General features: G+C 41.9%; 1 protein-coding gene across 5 annotated transcripts in view; it reads right to left on the reverse strand.

The window, feature by feature from the left end:
* Nucleotides 1-3,484: 3,484 nt before the first annotated feature.
* Nucleotides 3,485-22,282, reverse strand: part of LOC112254182 (protein kinase C and casein kinase substrate in neurons protein 1) — a 55,679-nt gene continuing 36,881 nt past the window's right edge. For 4 of the 5 annotated variants that reach the window (XM_024426480.2, XM_024426481.2, XM_024426482.2 and 1 more), the window contains 8 exons: nt 20,161-20,317; nt 10,411-10,646; nt 10,066-10,221; nt 8,895-9,070; nt 8,637-8,757; nt 8,309-8,439; nt 7,194-7,402; nt 3,485-6,520 (listed from right to left, as the gene is read on the reverse strand). In XM_024426480.2, coding sequence (XP_024282248.1) covers nt 6,411-6,520; nt 7,194-7,402; nt 8,309-8,439; nt 8,637-8,757; nt 8,895-9,070; nt 10,066-10,221; nt 10,411-10,646; nt 20,161-20,317 — 1,296 coding nt within the window. In that variant the 3' untranslated portion in view covers nt 3,485-6,410. Of the gene's footprint in view, nt 6,521-6,773; nt 6,834-7,193; nt 7,403-8,308; nt 8,440-8,636; nt 8,758-8,894; nt 9,071-10,065; nt 10,222-10,410; nt 10,647-20,160; nt 20,318-22,282 lie in introns of all 5 variants that reach the window. The other variant, XM_024426483.2, reaches the window with a different exon arrangement.

The following is a 22,282-nucleotide window of genomic DNA, read 5'->3' on the forward strand; positions in this document are numbered from 1 at the left end:
ATTATCTAACATGTCAGTTGCACTACTAGCTCAGCACTGGGAATATTTTTTTCTTCTGTTGAGTCAAACAGCTGTTACCTGGCCAGTTATATCAGTCAAATAAAGTGAAGCCAGTTTCTGATGTGCTTGCTTTTGCAACTTAAAGAAAAAGCACAGTACATACAGACAACAGCTACCTCAGTTCACACTCTCTGTGGTGTCTGCACGGTCCTAAATCCAGCCAGCTGAAACCACTGAAATCACCTACCCGACCGCTCTGTGGCATCCGCATGGTCCTAAAGCACACCTATGCCGCTTTTTGTAACACAATGCAGTGATAAAACTGGGGAGGGGGGCAAAAATGCAATTTCAGAATGTGGGAGGGGTCATGTCCGTCTGTACCCCGTCCGTCCATACCCAGTGAAAGTTGCACCCCTGCTCTTATCTGTCAACCTAATCTGCACTGTGATCAGATTTTCTGGTCCCTCCCTGTATGCAAATTATTTGGCAGAAGTAAGACAGTTATAGATGCCATTAGTCAATGGTGTTACCTGTCCATGATTTTACAGGGCGGAATAATTATGATTTAAATCCAGGTCTGTTTACAGAGACAATGGGTCCCTGACTACCTCCGGAGATGGTCAGGAGGATTGGATCACAACCAGAACACAGTGTTTTAGTAATCTACACCTGTCTAAACATGTGGGCACAATCAGGTGGACAAGATCAGAACACAGGATATATTTTAGCACCAGGTATAAACAAGACTTAAATGAGAAACATTAAAACACTGATTGCGACCAAAGATTCACTTTGCACATAATATTTGTAAGATGATGTGAAGTGCCTTCAGAAAGTATTCATACAACTTGACTTACTTCAAAAATCTATTTAACATTGACAATACCCCATATTTACAAAGTGAAAACATGTTTAAAGAATTTATTGAATTTTTATTGAATTTTTATAGAATTTATTGAGAATGAAATACAGAAATATCTCATTTACGTACGTATTCACATCTCTGAGTCAATACAGTGCCTTCGGAAAAGTATTCAGACCCCTTGACATTTTCCACATTTTGTTACTTTACAGCCTCATTCTAAAATGGACTGAATAGTTTTTCCCCTCATCAACCTACACACAATACCACAAAATGATAAAGCACATTTATTTTTAGCATTTACACATTTACACATAAGTATTTAGACCCTTTACTCAGTACTTTGTTGAATCACCTTTGACAGCGATTACAGCCTCAAGTCTTCTTGGGTATGACACTACAAGCTTGGCACACCTGTATTTGGGGAGTTTCTCCCATTCTCCGCAGATTCTCTCAAGCTCTGTAAGGTTGTATGGGGAGCGTCGCTGCACAGCTATCTTCAGGTCTCTCCAGAGATGTTCAATTTAGGTTCAAGTCCGGGCTCTGGCTGGGCCGCTCAAGGACATTCAGAGACTTGTCCCGAAGTCACTCCTGCGTTGTCTTGGCTGGGCCCAATCAAGTTGTAGAAACATCTCAAGGATGATCAATGGAAACATGATGCACCTCGGCTTAATTTTGAGTCTCATAACAAAGGGTCTGAATACATGTAAATAAGTTATCTGTTTTTAATTTTTAATAAATGTGCAAAATCTTGTCCTTATATTGATGAGAAAAATAAATTATTGAATCCATTTTAGAATTTTATTTTTTTAAATGTTTTATTCTACCTTTATTTAACCAGGCAAGTCAGTTAAGAACAAATTCTTATTTTCAATGACGGCCTAGGAACAGTGGGTTAACTGCCTGTTCAGGGGTAGACTGACAGACTTGTACCTTGTCAGCTCAGGGATTTGAGCTTGCAACCTTCCGGTTACTAGCCCAACGCTCTAACCACTAGGCTACACTGCCACCCCAGAATAAGGCTGTAACGTAACAAAATGTAGAAAGGGGTCTGAATATTTTCCAAATGCACTGTGCACTGTGCTGTGGGTATTTCTGGGTAAGTCCCTAGGAGCTTTGCACACTTGGATTGTACAATATTTGCACATTATTCTTTTAAAAATTCTTCAAGCTCTATCAAGTTGGTTGTTGAGGATCATTAGACAGCCATTTTCTATTCTTGCCATAGATTCTCAATCCGATTTAAGTCAAAACTGAAACTAGGCCACTCAGGAACATTCAATGTCATTTTGGTAAGCAACCACAGTGTATATTTGGCCTTGTGTCTTAGGTTATTGTCCTGCTGAATGGTGAATTTGTCTCCCAGTGTGTTGAAAAGCAGAGTGAACCAGGTTATCTTCTAGGATTTTGACTCTGCTTAGCTGAGTTATGAAGGATGCCTGTGTCTTTGTAGTGACAGAGTGTATTGATACACCATCCAAAGTGTAATCAATAACTTCACCATGCTCAAAGGGATATTCAGTGTCTGCTTCTTTTTATTTTTTTAATCCATCTACCAATTGGTGGCCGGCCTTCTTTGCGAGGCATTGAAAAACCTCCCCGGTCTTTGTGGTTGAATCTGTGTTTGAAATTCACTGCTTAACTGTGGGACCATACAGATTATTGTATGTACAAATAGTACAGAGATGAGGTAGTCATTCAAAACTCTAGTCCATGCAACTTATTGTGTGACTTGTTAAGCACACTTTTACTCCTGAAGGCTTGTCATAACAAAGGTGTTGGATACTTATTGACGCCAGACATTTCAGGTTTTCATTTTTAATTCTTTTTTTTTTTAATCTAAAAACATAATTCCACTTATGGGGAACTGTGTGAAAGCCAGTGGCACAATTTAATCCATTTTAAAATCAAGCTGTAACATAACAAAATGTGGAAAAAGTAAAGGGATGCGATACTTTCTGAAAGCACTGTATGTGATGTCAGATTTCACCAGTCAGGGTCAAGGGTCATCTCTTCATAAAATATTCCACCTCCAGCCTCTATACTGCTGTCTACCCTGCCTGTTCATTCATACCTATTTTATCATGCTATCCTCAAATATTTACCTTTATGTTAAACGCGCAACTGGTGTATTGTTTGTTACATTTTATTTGTTGGCTTTAATTGGTCTTTTATTACCATGAACTGTAAAATCATCATATTTAAAAAAAGTATTTTCTGCACGATTCATCGTTGGTCTTTATTATGAATACAGCTGCCAAAAAAAGACACCGTAAGATCTACACTATTTAAATACTGGTTGAAATATGATATTCATCTATAAGGTCATAACAAGTTCAACATATATCACCTCGAGGTGAATATGGCGGCTTGATAGAAAGGTCAGAATGTCTCGCTCAGGGAATAAATACAAAAAGTAAACGGTGCCATAAAATATGATATTTGCTTTAAAAAAAAAATCTGCAACCATAATTTCATTCATACATAAAAAGTCATAGCACCTGTATTTGTAGATGTTCCTCCCCCATTAGATGTCAACCCAAATAGTGATTGTTGTTAGGGGCATTTGATTCAGAAAGAGTAGGAGCTGAAGTTCTTTGTGTTTACTGATGACCTCTAGTGGTGTGTTAGGTAAGGCTTTATTTACAGCTTGCAGGATAATTCATTATTATAAGACTTGCCAAAATACATGATAGAGTCTCATACATGCTTATGACCAACATTTTTGGTCAACAAATAGTCAAATCACCAGGAATTTAGCAACAACAACAAAAAGTGATCTTGCCTCAATGTAATCAAACGGTCAATTCGCAGTGTACAAAAAAAACATTTTTTTTAATGGATGTGTGTATATCACCCCTCTATCCACATAATGCATATACCTATCATCACAATAGTCGTTCCAATGCTCTGATAAAGCCTTTTATTTTGTTGTATGCAGATGAACAGGCACTACAGTTTGAAGATTACAGAACTATTATTCTCAACAGACAGACTTGTAGACCACTAGGGCTTTCCCACAACCACCGGTTCCCCTACATACTGTATGCAAGACAAGGTCAAATAAAAGGTTAAAACATCTTTACATATTCACCATCCTGTCGCGGCTTCACGTGTATTTCTGTGTGAACACCATGGTCATGATGTAAATGACTGTACTTTACATCATATTCAAATTAGATGACATGTGTACAACAGTATTGTAAACAATCTCATTCTGATTTAGATACAATGCATTGTGTTTGCTGGGTACACGGACAATAGTGTACTATCTGCACTTTATTGGGGCGTTGAACTGGCTAAAGGAGTCTACAATAGTTTAAAAGAGCATGTGCACTAGTTGTGTCTTTTCATGGTGGTAATTTAACTGGGTCTTTCCAGATGCACTGAGCCAGTGTCTGTGTACACAAGCTCTCTTCTCTCTCTGTTAGTGTGTGTGTGTGTGTGTGTGTGTGTGTGTGTGTGTGTGTGTTGTGGGCATGGGTGGTGTGGCTCAGGTGAAGCATTTACTGATTTAGCTAGGCTTGGGTTTCATTTGGAGAGCTGATGGTTAAAATGTTTTATCCCACTATCGGAAGTGCAGTCCCAAAATGTCCCCCGTTAGCTATATCCCAGATCTCCAAAATGAACTTCTAGCAGCAGAAAAGACAGTTTCCTCATCAATATTTTACACTTTCTTTACAGTGTACTTTGTACTGTAGCGTTCTCTCCCCATGTCATTGTCATTAAGAGTACATCCCTGGTGTTTAAAGGGTTAACACTGTTTCATACACACACACACACACACACACACACACACACACACACACACACACACACACACACACATACTGTGTGTATATAATAACAGTCACACATTTTATAGGAATTATCTCCGCTGCACATTCTCTTTGATTCACAAGTTCAGTAGACAAGGATTAAGGATTGTGTGCTGTATAGATTCACGTTATCCCCATTATTTGGATAAGTCTCAATTTTGCCAAGAGACACAAATCATTGGCATCAGTTTCGAAAATGATGTTAAGGATTAAGGATTCAACTGACAGGATAAAAACATAAACTAAAAAGAAGGAATGATTTGGTCAACATGTACAGTAGGCTCACTTTCAGTAGTATTTAACAGCGTATTGTGATCTAGTATGCAATGACCGTTAGATCAGGAAGAGCAAGGTGGAGAGAGACAGAGACTGAGCAGGAATACAGTTAAGGTGACTCCTTTTCATTCATAAAAAGATGCATGTGTTTTATATCTATGGATAGAATCTAGGATCTCGCATGGGGCAGTGGGACTCTCGTTAGTTTGCTACAGTGAATTCCCAGGATTCTCTCATATTTCTAAATGTCTTTGTCTCCTTTAAATTTGGTCGGCAACAGTTCATTTCTGATGAGAAACCGTTTAACCCGTTAGTGGAGTTGGGTCAATGCTATCATTGCGCTGAACCCTTGTGGAGGCCCACATAGGCTGAGGAATGCACTACCTAAACCCAATATGTGCTAAAGAAAAAAAGGACAAAAGAAATCAAAACAATAAAGCATATTTTTCATATTTCTCAATGAACACAGCGTGCACTTTAAGACAAAAGAAAAACGACATAAAGTGATGAGTCCAGAAAGCAGTGGGGTCAGGAAATTACAAGCACATGATCAACATGGTATGATCGGAGGTACTACAAGTACATTATCTCAATGCTGCTTTAGGGAAAGAATATGTCCTATACCGGTGTTTCTTCAACCCTCGGTCCCTGGTCTGGCACCGGGCCCCTGAGACGTTACTGAGTGGTCCCTCATCTGTCTGACACCAACATCGTCTGATCTTGAGAGAAGCTTTTCAACTAAACGGTCATCCAAAGAGGAGAACCATAGCTTGCCAGTCTCTGGTACAACGAGGGTAGAGAAACACTGTTCGATGCCATTACACTGAACAAGGCTCAACAGCGTAGTACTGCTGTGCTCTGCTCTGCTCAACAGTGATTTGTCAGTGATCCTGCAGCTAAAGGTCATTAATGTCATACAGCAGCACATGCTGCTGCTGCTGCTGTTTCACAGGGGGACTTTTAGAACCTTACATGGAATGACAGACCCGTCAGCACATATTTACAATGCACCTAGCTCATTTACATAGCTCATTCTGGCTATTGCAAGTGCCATGGACTAAACCATGTCATATGTTATGAGGGAATGTACTTTCTGCCATGTGAATGCACAACATTGGAATAGAACACAGCTACACAAAAATGCTGAATTGTTTTCCTGCGCTTCTCGGTTGTGATGTTTGTTGTTGGCACACATATACTGACGTGGTTCGACCATGGTCCCAAGCCCAGTGTTGTGGTTGATATGTGTTGGTCGTGTTGGTACTGCCTTTGTCTGATGTGGGTCCTAGGGGAATGTTTAAATAAAGACGGCTCAGTCTGTGTGTTGATTGCACAGGTAGAGAGGAGGGATGGGGGAAGCATTGCTTTGAAGTCTCTGGTAATGTGCAGTATGATCAGACGGTTCAGTCTGGGTGACTAACCAATGGGGCAGTGTCCTCCACCTACACAAGCAGCTAGACGGGCTCCACGTAATTAGCAGGATACAAGCCCAGCTGGCCACTGTCCAACCGGCCTTTACACCAACCCTGCTCATCCTCGTCTTCTAGTTTAGTCAGCTCGTCTCCTGTGTACACAGGAAAGAGAAAGAGAGAGCGAGAGAGAAGGAGGGAGAGAGAGGAAGGTAAAGGTAGAAAGAGACATCATATTGACATACTGTACGATTTTGGATTTTATATTAGATTGAGTTATCAACAAACATTAATTCAATTACAATTCTATTTGAAATCAACCAAACCTTGAAACTCTGTTGTTGATTTTTGGTTGAAATCTGGGTTAAATCTGAGATGTGTGTGTTGATGACTTTTTGCAAACTGTACCTCAAACTGGTGCCAGTTCATATGCATGCCAGGGCCGTGGGTGTTGCTATTGTTTGTTTTCTTTTTGGGATGAAAAATGTAATGAGACAAAAAATAACTTCCTTTTTATCTCTGGAAACCTCGTATCCTACTGTTTGGTTTATATCATATATAAAATAAATAACAAAACAAATATATTTGAAAAGTTCAGGGCACAATTTAGTGTCTTTCTTAACAGCATCCAATCAACAGGCTCTGTTTCTAAAATGTTCAGTTCTTAGTAGTAGTAGTAGTAGTCATAGTAGTAACTTTACTGTCCCAAATGGAAAATTGATTTGTGGCATTACATTTGAAAAAGATAGACATGGCAACATGACAAAAAAACACAGAATTACAACCAAACAACCAAATCGAGTTGTTAGTTCTCGTTGGGATTCTCACCTGCTTTAAAGGTGAGTTCATCCTGTTCCTGCCCGTCATAGTCATACAGCGCCCTCACCCGCACACCCTTCGCTGACTCCTCCTCAAAGGGATTGGCCCCACCCCCATTGGTGTCTGAGCCGGAGTTTGGCGCGGCCTGCTCATCGTCTGACCACTCTGCCGACTGGTCCTGGGAGGAGTAGGCCTGGTTCTTATCAGAGCTGCTCACACTGTGGAGGAGGAGATGTTTCAACATCATGGACCTTCATCATCAGTTGCAGAACAGTTGACCACAAGTTTCCACACTAGTTTCCTCCAGTAACTAGGACCACTATCCATCATCATGGTCATCATGTGACCAGCACAGAGGAGAAAGGGCTGTTGCTACGTTCCAGTCGAACCAAGGTGAGTGAATTGGAGACACAAACTGGATGTTTCACTTCCATTGTCCTTTAAGAGCTGATCACTCGTACATTCATGTTGACCCAGCACGAGAAAACATGCAACAGAATACACCCCCCACTTCACTGTTCTGCTATGATCATACTGACAATGCAAAATCAACTGGAGTGACATCATCTTCTGGCTACTAAACAGCCCTTGTGGGAGATATTACCAAACTCAACTGTGACATTTCACATCGAGTTATTGATACTCTAGCTTGCGATGACATTGCGTGCTTTGCAATTTATGAACCGTTGACTTTACATCCACATGAATCATTGTTGCTATCGCAAGGACATCTGATAAGACAAGACAAGATACATTTTATAGCCCCCATCCAATACGTGGGAAGATGGTCTTGAGCAAACAACAGATATAACATCTCATACACAGAATTCATACTTTGCCTATTGCACAATTCCCCATTGCACCTATGGGCCATTCTGGCTCGGACAAAGCTTGCTTGTCCAAGACTTACAGTACTTGCTTACTATTGCAAAATGCCAATTACATCACTGACATACTGCACAATGTAAAAACGAGATGTTTTGAGATCAATTCTGCTGTTAGTATCGTTAATTTTTTTTAAATGGTCTCTGTGATGACACTCACAGTTATTCTACACGTTAGATAGGCATATCTGTTCTACTACAGAAGGTAACCGTAGTGGTGGAGGTGTCTGTGAGACCTACCTGCCCCTGTCTCCAGCCGATGCAGCCACATAGTCCGGGGCCGCTGTCACGTTGGTCAGCATGATACCGTCTGCCCCTTTCTTTGACTTCTCTCGCTTGCTGATCATGTGAGTGATCTCAGGGTTGTACTCCTGGAAGGAAGGACGGAAAGAAAGGAAGGACGGACAGACGGAGGGAAGACAGGGAGCAAGCCATAGTTACCAGTCGAAGCCTGGTTGTTCCTGTTCAGTCAATGGGGGAAGTGAATTCAAGTGATTTCATACCATGAGTTAAAAGTGATCAATTAAACATGTATTGTGAGGCTAACTGGGAAGCGGTGGTTGTGTACCTCAAACTGGGGCCAGTTCATATGCATGCCAGGGCCGTGGTTGTTGCTGAACCATTTCAGATCCTCCTGTGCGCTGGCAGAGGCGATGGTGTGCTCCAGGTCCCTGTACACTGTGGCATAGCTGAAGACAGACAGAGATAGACAGCAGTTACACCTCTGTTCTGACACATTCATCAAGACTCAGTGTACCATTATGGTGGTGCCCAGGTGGTGGGCCAAGGTGTGTGCGTGTGTGCACGTGTGTGAGTATGGCCCTACCTTTGGTTCTCGGTGAGGTTGAGGTGTCGTTTGATGTCCAACAGCACCTCCCTGAGGAACCGCAGTCTCTTCTCCTCAAACTGCTGACACGTGTCAAACACTGTCTCCATGTTCTCCATGTACTGGGGCGTACAGTTCCTCAGCTCATCCAGAGTCTTCTCATACTTCTCCTTAGCCTGCATGGGGAAGATCACACAGTATGTTAATAACGTGTTAAGGGATAAACAACCACACTTGGCTGTACAGTTCAGAGCTACACAGTGAGCTTAATATTTGTTGTATTTTAATGTGTCAGGGACTTTTCATACGGGGTATTTTACTGTCAATATTCTACACATTCTACAGTGACTTTTCTTTTTCTATTCAGTTAGATCGTTCTAGCCTCTGCATAGCAAGGTCTTTAGAGGCTTGGGGTTACTGAGAAGTGGTGGTGATTGATGTTGACCAAGGTTGAATGATAATTAGGGGTCCTCTCAGTAGTTCTAAGACAGTGTTATTGAACATAAGTCATGGCTCGAGTGGGTCAAGGGGCTGCAAGGCCGTGAAATCATCCCAGTGGCCTCAGCAGAGTAAAGTCCACTATACTAGTAAATAGGTCCTCTCTGGGCTGTAGTTCTTTAACTGGTCAAGAAATACTCCTGGAACTAGTAATGGCAATGAGATGAGAGGCCTCACTAACATTGACTGTACTTTTGTTTATCCCATGTGTAGCTCTGTGTTGTTGTTGTTTGTCGCGCTGCTTTGCTTTATCTTGGCCAGGTCGCAGTTGTAAATGAGAACTTGTTCTCAACTGGCCTACCTGGTTAAATACAGGTGAAATAAAAATGTAAAAATGTATAAAAAAAGAAGGAGGAGGAAGAGGAGGATTGAGCAATAGAAGGTGGCAACTGCAGGATTAAGCTCTGCAGTGTGTGACCCAGATTAGTCTTCAAATAGCTGGAGTTGATTTGATTCACTCTCTCCTCTCCACTCGCCGTGATTGCAGCTCTCAGTGTGAATACTGAGAAATACTGCAGAAAGGACTCTTCATGTGATGATAGCTGATGTGTGGTAATCAGTGTTCCGGCACAAAATGGCTGTCGTGTCTCAGCCAGGTGGGTGCTACTGCTATGCCTTGGTGGATGTAAGCTCTTACGCCCTGATCTGGGCAGTATGGGTCTGGGTTGCTCACCTTCTGAGAATCGTGCTTGCACCTGTCCACCTTGTCCAGGAGCTTCTTTTGCTGGTCGGCCGCGACTGAGGCGTCTGCCTTGCTGTTGGCCTCTCTGATCGACGCCACCTTCTCCTCCTTACAAGCCAGGTGGTATGTCTTCTTGGCAGTCTCAAGCTGAGGAGAGAAGAAATTGTATATTTTAGAAGGACATGAACCCTTTGGGGACATCATTTCTATGCAAACGACTTCATGGTTACAGCAGAGCATGGTGCATGTTCTGATCCGGACCTCAACGTCAATGACAGCTCAATTTGGGGAAAATTCTACATAATTCTAAGTGTAGTTCAGGTGGTTGCCCCTCACCTCCTTGAGCTTCTTGGCCCACGGTTTCTGGGCCTTCTTGAAGCCTTCCTCTGCCTCTTTGGTTTCCTTGAAGCCTCCCATCATCTGTTTGTGGTAGGAGTCCTTCTGCCAGTTCTTCACCTTCTCAAAGTCATTGTTGACCAGGCTGTTCTTCACATCCTGGTGCAGCTCACTTACCTTCTCAGCCTCTGTCATCACTGCCACCCAGGCCCTCTCCACACTGCCGTACTGGGGTCCTGAGGGAGAGGGAGAAGGGGGAGGTCCATTAGCAATTTTAGAAACAGAATACTCTAGTATTACTTCATGACTAATAGCAGTTTTATTCCATGGCAAAACTGTCTAGAGAAAAGAAGATCCCGCACATTGCGTTTACGGTACTGACAAAACTAGAAAGAGTTTATTACAAATTCTAAAATGGGTGGTTCAAGCCTTGAATGCTGATTGGCTGATAGCCGGGGTACAGTATATCAGACCGTATACACAACATGTATTTATTTTTACTGCTCTAATTAACGTTGGTAACCAGTTTATAATAGCAATAAGGCACCTCGGAGGTTTGTGACATATGTGCCTAAGAACAGCCCTTATCTTTGTTCTATTGGCCATAAACCACACCCCCATAGACTTTATTGCTTAAAAATAGCATGCACCCACTAAGCACAGACTAATGCCGACGTTGTTTCGATGTCTTTTTTTGGTCCTGTCCCGACATGTTTTTTTGGTCTGTTCTTGGTGTGGTCCGGACCGGCCTTGATTTCTGAACCAATCATAGACATCTATGTTTGGTCCAGATTTGGTCTGGTCCGGAGTGGCCTTGATTTCAACATCCACAGACTTCCGGTCCGGACTGGCCTATATTTAGCCCAAACATAGACGTCTATGATTGGTTCAGCTTTGGTCGGTCCGGACCAAATCTGAACCAATCATAGAAATCCATGTTTCCCAAGTTCGGAAAGCACAGTACAGCACACTACAGTACAGGAGAGGAGAGAGGAGTATGTGGCTGAATGTGTCATGTGACAGTGGGTGATGGTGTTGGTAGGTCAAAGTTTAATACATGGAATATGGGTGTGATATATTGTATATCTTAAATGTATGCCTACATTCAGATATGGATCCCTCTTTTCGATATTAATTACCCTTCCATTTTTTGACCAGTTATCTGGGGAAAGGGATGTAGTTTTCGATTTGCCAATTCGTAGGCAAGTTCTCTGCATTTGAAGCTAATAAGCCCATGAAAACTGGTCTGTGAGGTTCTTGATATGTTTAGCAAGCTCAGACTCCATGTCATCAGCTAAGACCTTGTGTGCGCCTCTGCTACACAAAAAAATGGGTTCCAAAACGGTACTCCGGCAGTTACCGGTCAAGACCCCTTGAGAGAACAGCCAAGGAAGTGGGAGAAGGGAATAAGTCCATTGAAGCAGCAGCAAGGGATGAACAAATAGACTGAATGACACTGAAGAGGCACATTGACAACAAGAAAAGAAAACAAACATGTTCCTGTGAGAAAGAGAAGCTACAACAAGGTGCTACCTAGAACCTAAAATGGTTCTTTGGCTGTCCCCATAGGAGAACCTTTTGAATAACCCTTTTTGGTTCCACGTAGAACACTTTTGGATTCCATGTAGAGCCCTCTGTCTCTCACTTTCTTGGCTGCTCTCTCAAGAAGCTCAAGTGGGGGGGCCAGATCTCTGCTTGTTTTACATTTGTATGCACGGGACATGATGATGTCTGCTCTGGAACAGTACAAATACACTATCTTGAGTTCATATGCATGACACGTTGCAAAAACATTATGCATGTGAATAAAACTGACAAAATGCAATAATCATTTGTATGGGGTATGGTGGCCATTGGCTCAACTTACCCCAAGGTTAACATATTCACTATATTAGCCCACACATATACAAGGATGCACTTTCATTGTTGGTTCAAAACCTAACACAAAACAATCTTAAAATGATCTACTTTGGTTTAGATACAAGCATTAAAGAACCTATAACACACTAAATGAATGAGACTTTGTGAAAATACTTTTTGTGGACCTAACTTGCAACTTGAAGTGATGACCTCTTCCTAAACATTTGGGCACATTATTCATTTTGTGTATGTGTCTGTGTTTCGTTCAGATTTGGTCTGGTCCGGGCTGAACAGATTTGTACTTGTTTTGGGGGCGGAGCTCATTAATAATAGTTATTACAGTCAGTGCATTCAATTACAGAAGACGAACAACAACATAAACAGTCATAGCAAGACAAATATGTCTGTAACCGCTACTGAGAATGTTATTGCAGTTGAAGTGGGCTGTTGGTTTATTCTGTAGGTTGGACTAGTAAAAGTCGATTTTAGCCTACTGTAGATGATTCGGGAAGGAGAGGGTAAAGAGGCGGTAGGACTGCTGACAGCAGAGTATGAAAAGCCACAATACTACACCTCTAACACACATTCTCAGCAGCCTTCACTATCCCATACAGTTCGCCAAGAAAAAAAGACTAACAAATAACCTTTGGTAATTCACCTCTGAACTCGTTGGCCTATATCTTAGCCCTAACCTGGATAGAAGAGAATAGACCACCAAGCACACTCATCTGTACAGACTCTACCTCAGGCCTACAAACACTGGACGAAGGTCACATTTCACTGGACGAAGGTCACATTTCACGTGGAGAATACAGCAGGTGTAGACTTTACCGTGAAATGCTTGATTACGTGCCTGTCCCAGTGAGTCAGTTATAACAAATAATAATACAAAGAAAAATAGTAACACAAGAGGAATAAAAGACACAATAATGGAGCTATATACAGGGAGTATCAGTACCAGATCAATGTGCAGGGGAATGAGGTGTTTGAGGTAGATACTGTATGTACATGAGGGCAGGGTAAAGTGACTTGGCATCAGGATAGATATTAATAAGAGTAAAATAAAGAACAGAGTAGCAGCAGCATATTATGATTGCAAAAAGTGTGTGCGCGTTTAGTTGTCTCTGTTTGTTTGTGTTGTGTCGGTGTCCGGGTTTGGGTTTGTGGTGTGTTGGTATGAGTGTTGGTGTTATGTGTGTGTGTGTGTGCATATGTAGTGTATGTGAATGTGTGTGGGTTTTGTGTGAGAGTGTTTTATTAGTCGTATGTATGGGATGCACATGGTACCAACAAAATTATTATTTACAGGTTCCTTCTCGACAAAGCAACAACAATAGCAAATAATAAAAGATAAGAATACAAACAAAGTAAATGTAAAATTCTCAATAGAATAATATATTCAATGTTAACATAAGCATAATACAGGAAGTACAGGTTCCAGTTGCAGAGGGTGGTGTTCAGACCCAGGGCTGTGAGCTTGGTGTCGAGCTTGGAGGAAATGCTGAAAGGTAGTCAATGAACAGCATTCTCAAACAGGTGTTAATCTTGTCCAGATGTGTTACGGCGGTGTGAATAGTGTTGGAAATGGCATGTTCCATAGATCTGTTGGAACAGTAGGCAAATTGGAGTGGGTCCAGTGTGTGGACTATGACCAGCCCCTCAAAGCGCTTCATGTTGACCGGGGTGAGTGTGACAGGGGGATAATCATTTGGGCATGTCACCTTTTCTTGGGCTCTGGGGTGGTGTTCTCCTTGAAGCAGGTGGGGATTTCAGCCTGGGACAGGTTGAAGATGTCAGAGAAGACAGCCCGTCAGCTGGTCAGCACACACTGGACGCGGCCAGGGATACCACCTGGGCCGGCGGTTTGGTGAGTATTCACTCTTTTGAGAGTTTCTCACATCAGCCTCAGAGAGTGAAAGCACTTGATAGTCCGGAGAAGAGAAAGTCTTCCAAGATGGCTCGGTATTGTCTGCCTCGAAACGAGCATAGAATGTGTTAAGCTTGTTTCGGGAGGGAGGCTTTGGTGGGCACCACAACGCTGGATTTGCCTTTGTAGTCCGTGATAGTCTGTAGTCCTTGCCACATGCGTCACGAGTAGAGTCTGTATTGAGTCTGTGTTGTCTTTTTGCATCCCTAATGGATTTGCGGAGCTCGTACCTGATTGCCTTGTACACATTGCGCACCACAGAGTCATCGAGGTTCATTCTGCCGACATTGAATGCTGCAGTACGGGCTATCAGCATGGAACAGATATCACTGTTCATACGGGTACAACATGTGGGTACAACATCATCAACACATTTCCTAATGAAGCCTGTGACTGACAATGCATATTCCTGAATGTTGATGGATGAGTCCTGGGTGGAGGAATCTTTGAACATATTTCAATCAGCATTCTCAAAACAGTCCTGCAACATTGAGTCTGCGTCCTTTGTCCAGCGCCACACTATTCTCTGTGTCGGTGGCTCCCTCTTGAGTTGCTGCTTGTACGCAGGGAGTAGGGACAAAGAGACGTGATCTGATTGGCCGAAGTGGGGGCAGGGGATGGCTTTGTACGTGTCACAGATGTTTGCATATACAGTACATGGTCCAGCACATTTTTTTTTCTTGTGGGGCAGAATAAATGTTGTTGATATTTTGGCCCAAATTGTTTTTTGCGGTGCTTGGTTAAAGTCACCCACAAAAAAAAAAGACTGCTTCCGGGTGAGAGTATTCTTGCTGACGAATGATCTTGTACAATTCCTGAGTGCTGCGTTTGCTTGTGGCAGTATGTACAGTACATAGCTGTGATAATAGCACTTGTGAATTCCTTTGGCATATGGTGGGGTCTGCATGTCTTCAACTTCAGTACACCAGGAATTGTTGATGACGAAACATACTACTTTATTATATATATATATATATATATATTATTATTTATTTTTTTGTAAATATTTTATTTTTAACCTTTATTTAACTAGGCACGTCAGTTAAGAACAAATTCTTATTTACAATGACTGCCTACACCTTGTCACGTTCTGACCTTTATTTCCTTTGTTTTGTCATTATTTAGTATGGTCAGGGCGTGAGTTGGGGTGGGCAGTCTATGTTTATTTTTCTATGATTTGGGTATTTCTGTGTTTCGGCCTAGTATGGTTCTCAATCAGAGGCAGGTGTCATTAGTTGTCTCTGATTGAGAATCATACTTAGGTAGCCTGGGTGGCACTGTTTGTTTGTGGGTGATTGTGTTGATGGCTTGTTTCAGCGCAGCTCACATTAGCTTCACGGTCGTTATTTTGTTTACTGTTTTTGTATAGTGTTTCAGTGTTCAGTGTTTTCTTTATTAAAATTCATGATGAACACATCACGCCGCATTTTGGTCCTCCGATCCTTCTCGCCTCTAGGACGACCGTGACACACCTGCCAAACCCGGACGACACTGGTCCAATTGTGCGCCGCCCTATGGGACTCCTAATCACGGCCGGTTGTGATACAGCCTGGATTTGAACCAGGGTGTCTGTAGTGACGCCTCTAGCACTGAGATGCAGTGCTTTAGGCCGCTGCGCCACTCGGAAGGCTTACCTGAAGTCGCCATTTGATCCATACGGAAAATGGAAACGGCGTCTGGTTGATTAGCAGAGTCAAGTGTATCGTCTATAACCCATGTCTCTGTAAAAACAAAAACACAGCATTCCCTGATGTCCCTCTGCGATTGAAGCCTTGCTCTGAGTTCACAACTTTTATTTTCCAGCGATTGGACATAGGCCATCAGGATACTAGGAAGAGGAGACCGTGTAGCACGTATTTTCTGCTGAGCTTTGAGATCCCCCTTTTCTTCCTCTTCTTCATCGCCGGAGCTGCTTTCGGTCATCCTTGTCAGCAGCAACAAGTAAGCCTGCTGGGCAGGGAACAAAGGAGTGAATGTATTACTCCAGATCAGGGAGGCTGAGAGATAAGTGTGTAGCTTTCGAATCATGATCCAGAAATGTTGTCGGTCGTAGGAAATTATTGACCCAACATCCTGAGTAAACAAAGTCAGAATTCCAAGCAAAATAGCCATATAAAAGCAAAGTCGGGCAGTAGTGTGTGAGTGAGTAGTGTCTACATACACTCAGTGGCCAGGTTATTAGGTATACCCATTTAGTACTGGGTCGGACACCCTTTGCCTGCAGAGCAGCCTGAATTCTTCGCGGAATGGATTGTACAAGGTGTACGATTCTTGTCATTCTTCTTCTTCTTTCATCAACAAGCTGTTTTCAACCACTGGACTGCCGCTGACTGGTTATTTTTTGTTTGTCTCACCATTCTATGTAAACCCTAGAGACTGTCATGCGTGAAAATCCCAGGAGGCCGGCCGTTTCGTGCACGCCTGGCACTGACGATGATACCTCGCTTAAAGTCGCTTAGGTAACTAGTCTTGCCCATTCTAAGGTTGAATTAAACCATAACTAAATGCCTCGATGCCTGTCTGCCTGCTTTATATTGCAAGCCACGGCCCCTTGACTCACTGTGAACGGGGTGGTATACCTACTAAACTGGACTTTTCATGACAGCCAGGTAGGCTATATTGCTGTTGTAAATATAAGCAATGTACTTAATATTAGAAAAGTTGAGAAATAAACATAGTAGGCCTAGCCTGTAGAAAGCTCATGGGATTCTCCTCTTTTTAATAGAGGCAATCACTCTGTTTTCTTGCATAGCCTATAGAAATGTTGCACAAAATGAGCTCATGGGCTCTCTTGAAGTGTTTGATTATATTTTCAATTACATTTGCATTGATGTCAGGGTGATTAGAGGGACATTAGAGTGCCAGGCAGTTAGCAAGTTTGGTAGGCTACTAACCATCAGCAGCATCATAGCTTGAAAAAGCCTAATTAGCATGACTAAATGGTTACATGGAATTTGACTGCCTTCGTGACTTGTGACCGCCAGTTTGGCGGTAATGCGGTCACCATAACAGCCCTATTCTGGACAGGTTTTTAGTAAGTTGGAGAGGGTGAAACTTATTCCCAGGGATGTGATCGTTCTTCTGATCGTTTGCCTTTGATGTCGTTAGGTTTGACAGCGAAAGAGGACGTGGTCTGTCGTTTTTGCTGCAGGACAGTTGAGACATGAACCTGTTTTGTTTTTTCCTATCTTATGGAGACGGTGGTTGAGGCCGTTGTGACCTATTCACATTGGGTGATGATGGTTTCTGATCATCTTGAAATTAATTTGTGGTTATTGCTTATTGAAACCAGTGGGTGAATGGAGTGTAAATGTCTTCCTTTTCCCCTGCTGTCCATTCCTTTTGCCGTTAGTCGAACAATAGGTCTGGCCTACTGCGGGTGGCCTGCTGCGGGTGTGCAAGAGCATGCCCCCATCCACATCGATGGGCCTGTAGTGGAGTGGGTAGAAAGCTACATGTTCCTTGACGTCCACATCACTAAGGACTTAAATGAACATGGTCCACACAGTCCCGAAGAGGGCATGGCAGCGGCTCTTCCCCCTCAGGAGGCTGAACATTTTTGGCCCTCGGATCCTCAAAAATGTCTACAGCTGCACCATCGAGAGCATCTTGAGTGGTTGCATCACCACTTGGTATGGCAAATCTACCTCAGTTGACTGCAAAACGCTACAGAGGGGGGTGCAGAGAGCCCAGTACATCACTGGGGCCGAGCTCCCTGCCATCCAGGACCTCTGTGTCAGAGGAAAGCCCAACTCCAGCCACCCAAGCAATAGACTGTTCACTCTGCTCCTGTCTGGAAAACAGTAGCAGAGCATCGGCTCTCGGATCAACATGCTGAGAGACAGCTTCTACCCCCAAGCCATAAGACAAAATTATTAATTAAATGGTTACCCGGACTATCTGCAGTGACTATTTGCACACTAACAAGGCTATACACTCACGGGAAAAGTGTCCTCCTTTCGCTATTTAAGTGCATAGGTGCATTTAAGTGCATACATGTATTTTTTTCCCACTGCACCTGTTTCGAGACCGGTGCATGATAATGGTGCATTCTAAATAAAAACAATTTTCACACATATTATTTAGTATATGTAAAGACAAGATTAAATCAAGAATAGTCTGATGGGCGACAATATTAGCTTGTGAATTAAATGTATCACTTGTGAATTATGCCCAGCATAAGGCAAGAAACAATGCCTTTCTTTGTTGACTTTTTCGAGTCATAATCGCACACCTCAAGTAGTCTAGCCCATAGGCCTATATGTTTTGATAAGGTTTGTGACATATGTAAGCAGTGCATGAGTTTCAAGATTGGGGAAGATCTTTTTCACATAAATGCACCTTTATAAAAAAAGCATAATCGCATTTGCAGTATCTTTTGATAATGGTGTTTTCCCGCTAACGGAAAATTAATATAGCATACTGCCTTGTGTGCATTGCAGCGCTTATAATGTGAAGAAATAGCTTAAAATGTTGATAAACTATTAGGCTAAACGTTCATCTGTTGTGTCAGCCTCATTGCGTAAAAATGTTTTTTTTTTTTTATGCTAGTGGTTGTATTAATTTGGGATCTATCATATCCCACAACTGCCCCAGACTATGTTTGGAATATTTATTTCTCGCACAGAATAGAATATGTCAACTTTTGTGGGGGATAGTAGATTGACATAGGCTAGTGCTTTTGATGTTCATTAGGTCTACTCATCTTGTTGGCTGACAAAAAGTAAATGTGGACAGTTCTTCCAATATCTTCAATATGCACATCGGAAGTGGATAAGTACTCACACAGTTGCGTCCCCGATGTGTCTGTCTTCACTTGTAGCCTGTGAGAAAGACCCGATCATGTGATGGAGAGCCATGTGAGTGAGAGGTGCTTCAGAGCACGCAACACTCAGGGAGAAGGGCACAACGGCTACTGGCCCGAAAAGGCATGGATTCTTTTAGGGGGCGTTATGGCCACACAAAGGGGATGCCGCCGGGAAATTCGAGGCCTTATCAAGTGCTTGTCAAATTGTAAATGAGAGACTGATGAAGTGTGTACAGCCTGTGCAAAAAACAAAGCTGAGCTCATGCCTTTCATGCAACATTTTTCAAATCATCATTAGTATTGCATCATGCAGCCTTACAATGTATTAAAAATCGAAACATATAGCCCAACATTTGTAGAACAACTGAAGTTACATGAATAACTCTTAATTAAGAATATAGGAGTACCTATTTCTTTGTTAACCACTCAACACAGAATAGCCGCATGGACACACTCCCTTAAATTGTTTGGAGAAAATATCCTTCGTATTTTATTCAGCTTTGTTTAATTGTATTCTTCATACTATAAAATAATATAAAATAATGCCATGGAATTCTAAGCAAATATTGTCTGCTAAATGAACTGTAGCCCATAGTGTAGCCCATAGCCATATGGCATAGCCAGAAAAGGAACAAACATCAGGACAACAAAGAGTGTGCTATTCTGCCCTTCTGAAATAGATTACATTTTCCTCATATCATGCTTTTTCAGACCTGTCTAAAATAAATAATGGATTTATTGTGAAGGTGTAGGCTATATTACACGGATTTACTATACTTTTTAAAATGTAGATGTTCTAAAGGTCTGCATCAGTGGCGTGTAGTCTCCGTGTGAAAGCCAGGAGATGCTAAGTGTGTTTATGTTAATTAACGGTCAATTACCATGAGACCAGTAGTTATTTGCCTGACAGTCACCAGCTGATGATGTTTTGTTATGTTTTTTCAACTTTCATTCAGAACCGAAAATTTCAACATCCAGAAAATGTGTTTATTTTGACCTTTTATTCTGAACCTAAAATGAACATAACTTCAACGTCTGGAAAATACGTCTTTTCGACATCTTTTGTTTTTGCTAACTGGGCACCAACATGTGGCAGTAACTCTCCAAAGCATGGTGAGCTTCTGGGTTTGTGTCTTCCCCCTCCCTCCCCTCGTACCTTTATCCACCAGCTGTCTCCATCTCTTGGACCAGTCGGTCAGCTGCTGGCTGTAGGCCTTCTCAATTTTGGCACGCTCTTGTATACAGTTCATCAGGTCATTGCAGAGCCTGTGGCCGTCATCAACCCGTTTCACAGCACGCTTGTAGTTCCCCACCTTTCATAGGCACCAGAATGAGAGGCATTTCAATTACATTCAACACATTCCACCTTAAAAGCCAATTTATGGTAATTCCGCTATCTACATTGGCTGTACCGTATTTGGCATGGACTCGGAGGGCTTCATGCGGGCAGAGCTCTTCCCGAGTCCGGCAGAATCATATTACTCTGGGCTCTGGCTAATGGTACTCGGGCCGAGTCCATTTCCAGCACGATTCACTTTTTCAGGAGTAGGGCCATTTTAGTTTTTTATTCAGCAGGGGATGAAATACACATTTTTAAAAAGAAAAAAAAGAAATGTGATATATTTAACCTCTATCGAATTTGCTAGCTCATTAAAAGCTAAACTGTGTGACAGTCTCTGCGGTCCTAAAGCTGTCAGAGATGGTCCCTAATTTAGAGAATCTCTGATGGTATGAATGCTTTGGCTTTTACTACAGGCCATTGTAGGGTTTTTTGTAGTTGCTGTCCACCTAATTGAAAAGTGCACATTCACTTCCATAACGTTTGTTCTAGGCAACCTGCATGTAAGATAAAAGTGCACAATAATAGGGGATACCCTTACAACAATGCACTGCCGTTAAAATGCAGTAAAACTGTGGTACAATGAAATAATGGTTGTTTTATTAATGGCATCTGGTTGCTTACTGTGTGTGTTGGCTTCTAATGGTAATACTTTGTCTGTGTTAGCCAATTACACGGTTTATTGTGCTGCACATTTTCTTCTGTTCAATTGAATGCAATTTTGATGTTCAATTATGACTAACTACATTTCTTTTCAGGGTTGAACAAGTAACACATAGGCCTATGCATTTTATTTCAATATCCTATTACAATTTACCAGGGTTTACAAAACCCCCTTTTTTTAAATCAATAATTAGTCATATTATTGCACCTGAATTTGACCTTGAAAATATGACTATTATATTTTCCCTTAAAGCTTTTAAGCAATTAACATAATGTGTGCAGTAGTAGTATTTTCATTTCAGTAGCTAAATAAGGAGGTGGGCATATTTCAGTAGCTAAATAAGGAGGTGGGCATATTTCAGTAGCTAAATAAGGAGGTAGGCATAAAACTTGGATTGGAATCTGTGCCTTGCTTGCAGCAATAGATCTCTAATCTGCTAAATGGTAGTCCCTGTTCTCCTGCATTCTTGTTTTACTTTTGTAAGTAAAGCAGTGGTTTGTTGGGGAGAAGAACATCAAGGAAACTGCTGACAGATTTTATAGCTAGCTAACGTTAGCTCTCTGGCTAATCGTCCATGTACATTTACATTTGTACCCGTTGTAGGCATTGGTTGTACCTAGCTAGCTTTTTGATATCTGTTTAGTTAGTGACAGTAATTGTGTGTATGTGTGTGTGAATATTGTCATGTCAACATTTTGTCATGCTAGCTGTGTGTGTGTGTGTGTGTGGGAGAGAGATGGTTAATGAATACACATATAGGAAACATTGATCGAGACATAAGCTGGCCTAATTCTTGAAACGTGTACCCCCAATGTGGATGTGAAGTTTTTCTTCATTCATCAGGTATTTTTGTGAATTTTAATTTGACAATACAATACATTTTGCCTATCCCTACTCCCCTTCAACACTAATTATAACAATACACCTGTCAAGTGCCTATTTCATTTCCTGATTATTTTTTAAAAACAGGAATATTCTAGCTTGGAAGGAAGGATAGAGGAGGGAACAAAGGGAAGGTTTACATTAGTTATCCAGTCTGCTGACTGAGAAATGTAAACAGCCTATGTTTTGCTGTCTATCTCTCTAAGTCCGTCTGTCTGACTGCAAGATTGCTGAGGGGCAACATAGTCAATGTACTTGCTATTCTAAGTCTAACTTAGTGAAGACCTTAGGTAATGGTTAATTATGATTAGTCTCAGTTTTTATAGCTCCTGAAACATGTCAATGACCTGATGCGAGGGGAGAATCTCAATTGCATACACCTCACTCCTCTGT

This window comes from Oncorhynchus tshawytscha, linkage group LG07 (assembly GCF_018296145.1).
Source record: "Oncorhynchus tshawytscha isolate Ot180627B linkage group LG07, Otsh_v2.0, whole genome shotgun sequence".
Classification (NCBI taxonomy): Eukaryota; Metazoa; Chordata; class Actinopteri; order Salmoniformes; family Salmonidae; genus Oncorhynchus; species Oncorhynchus tshawytscha.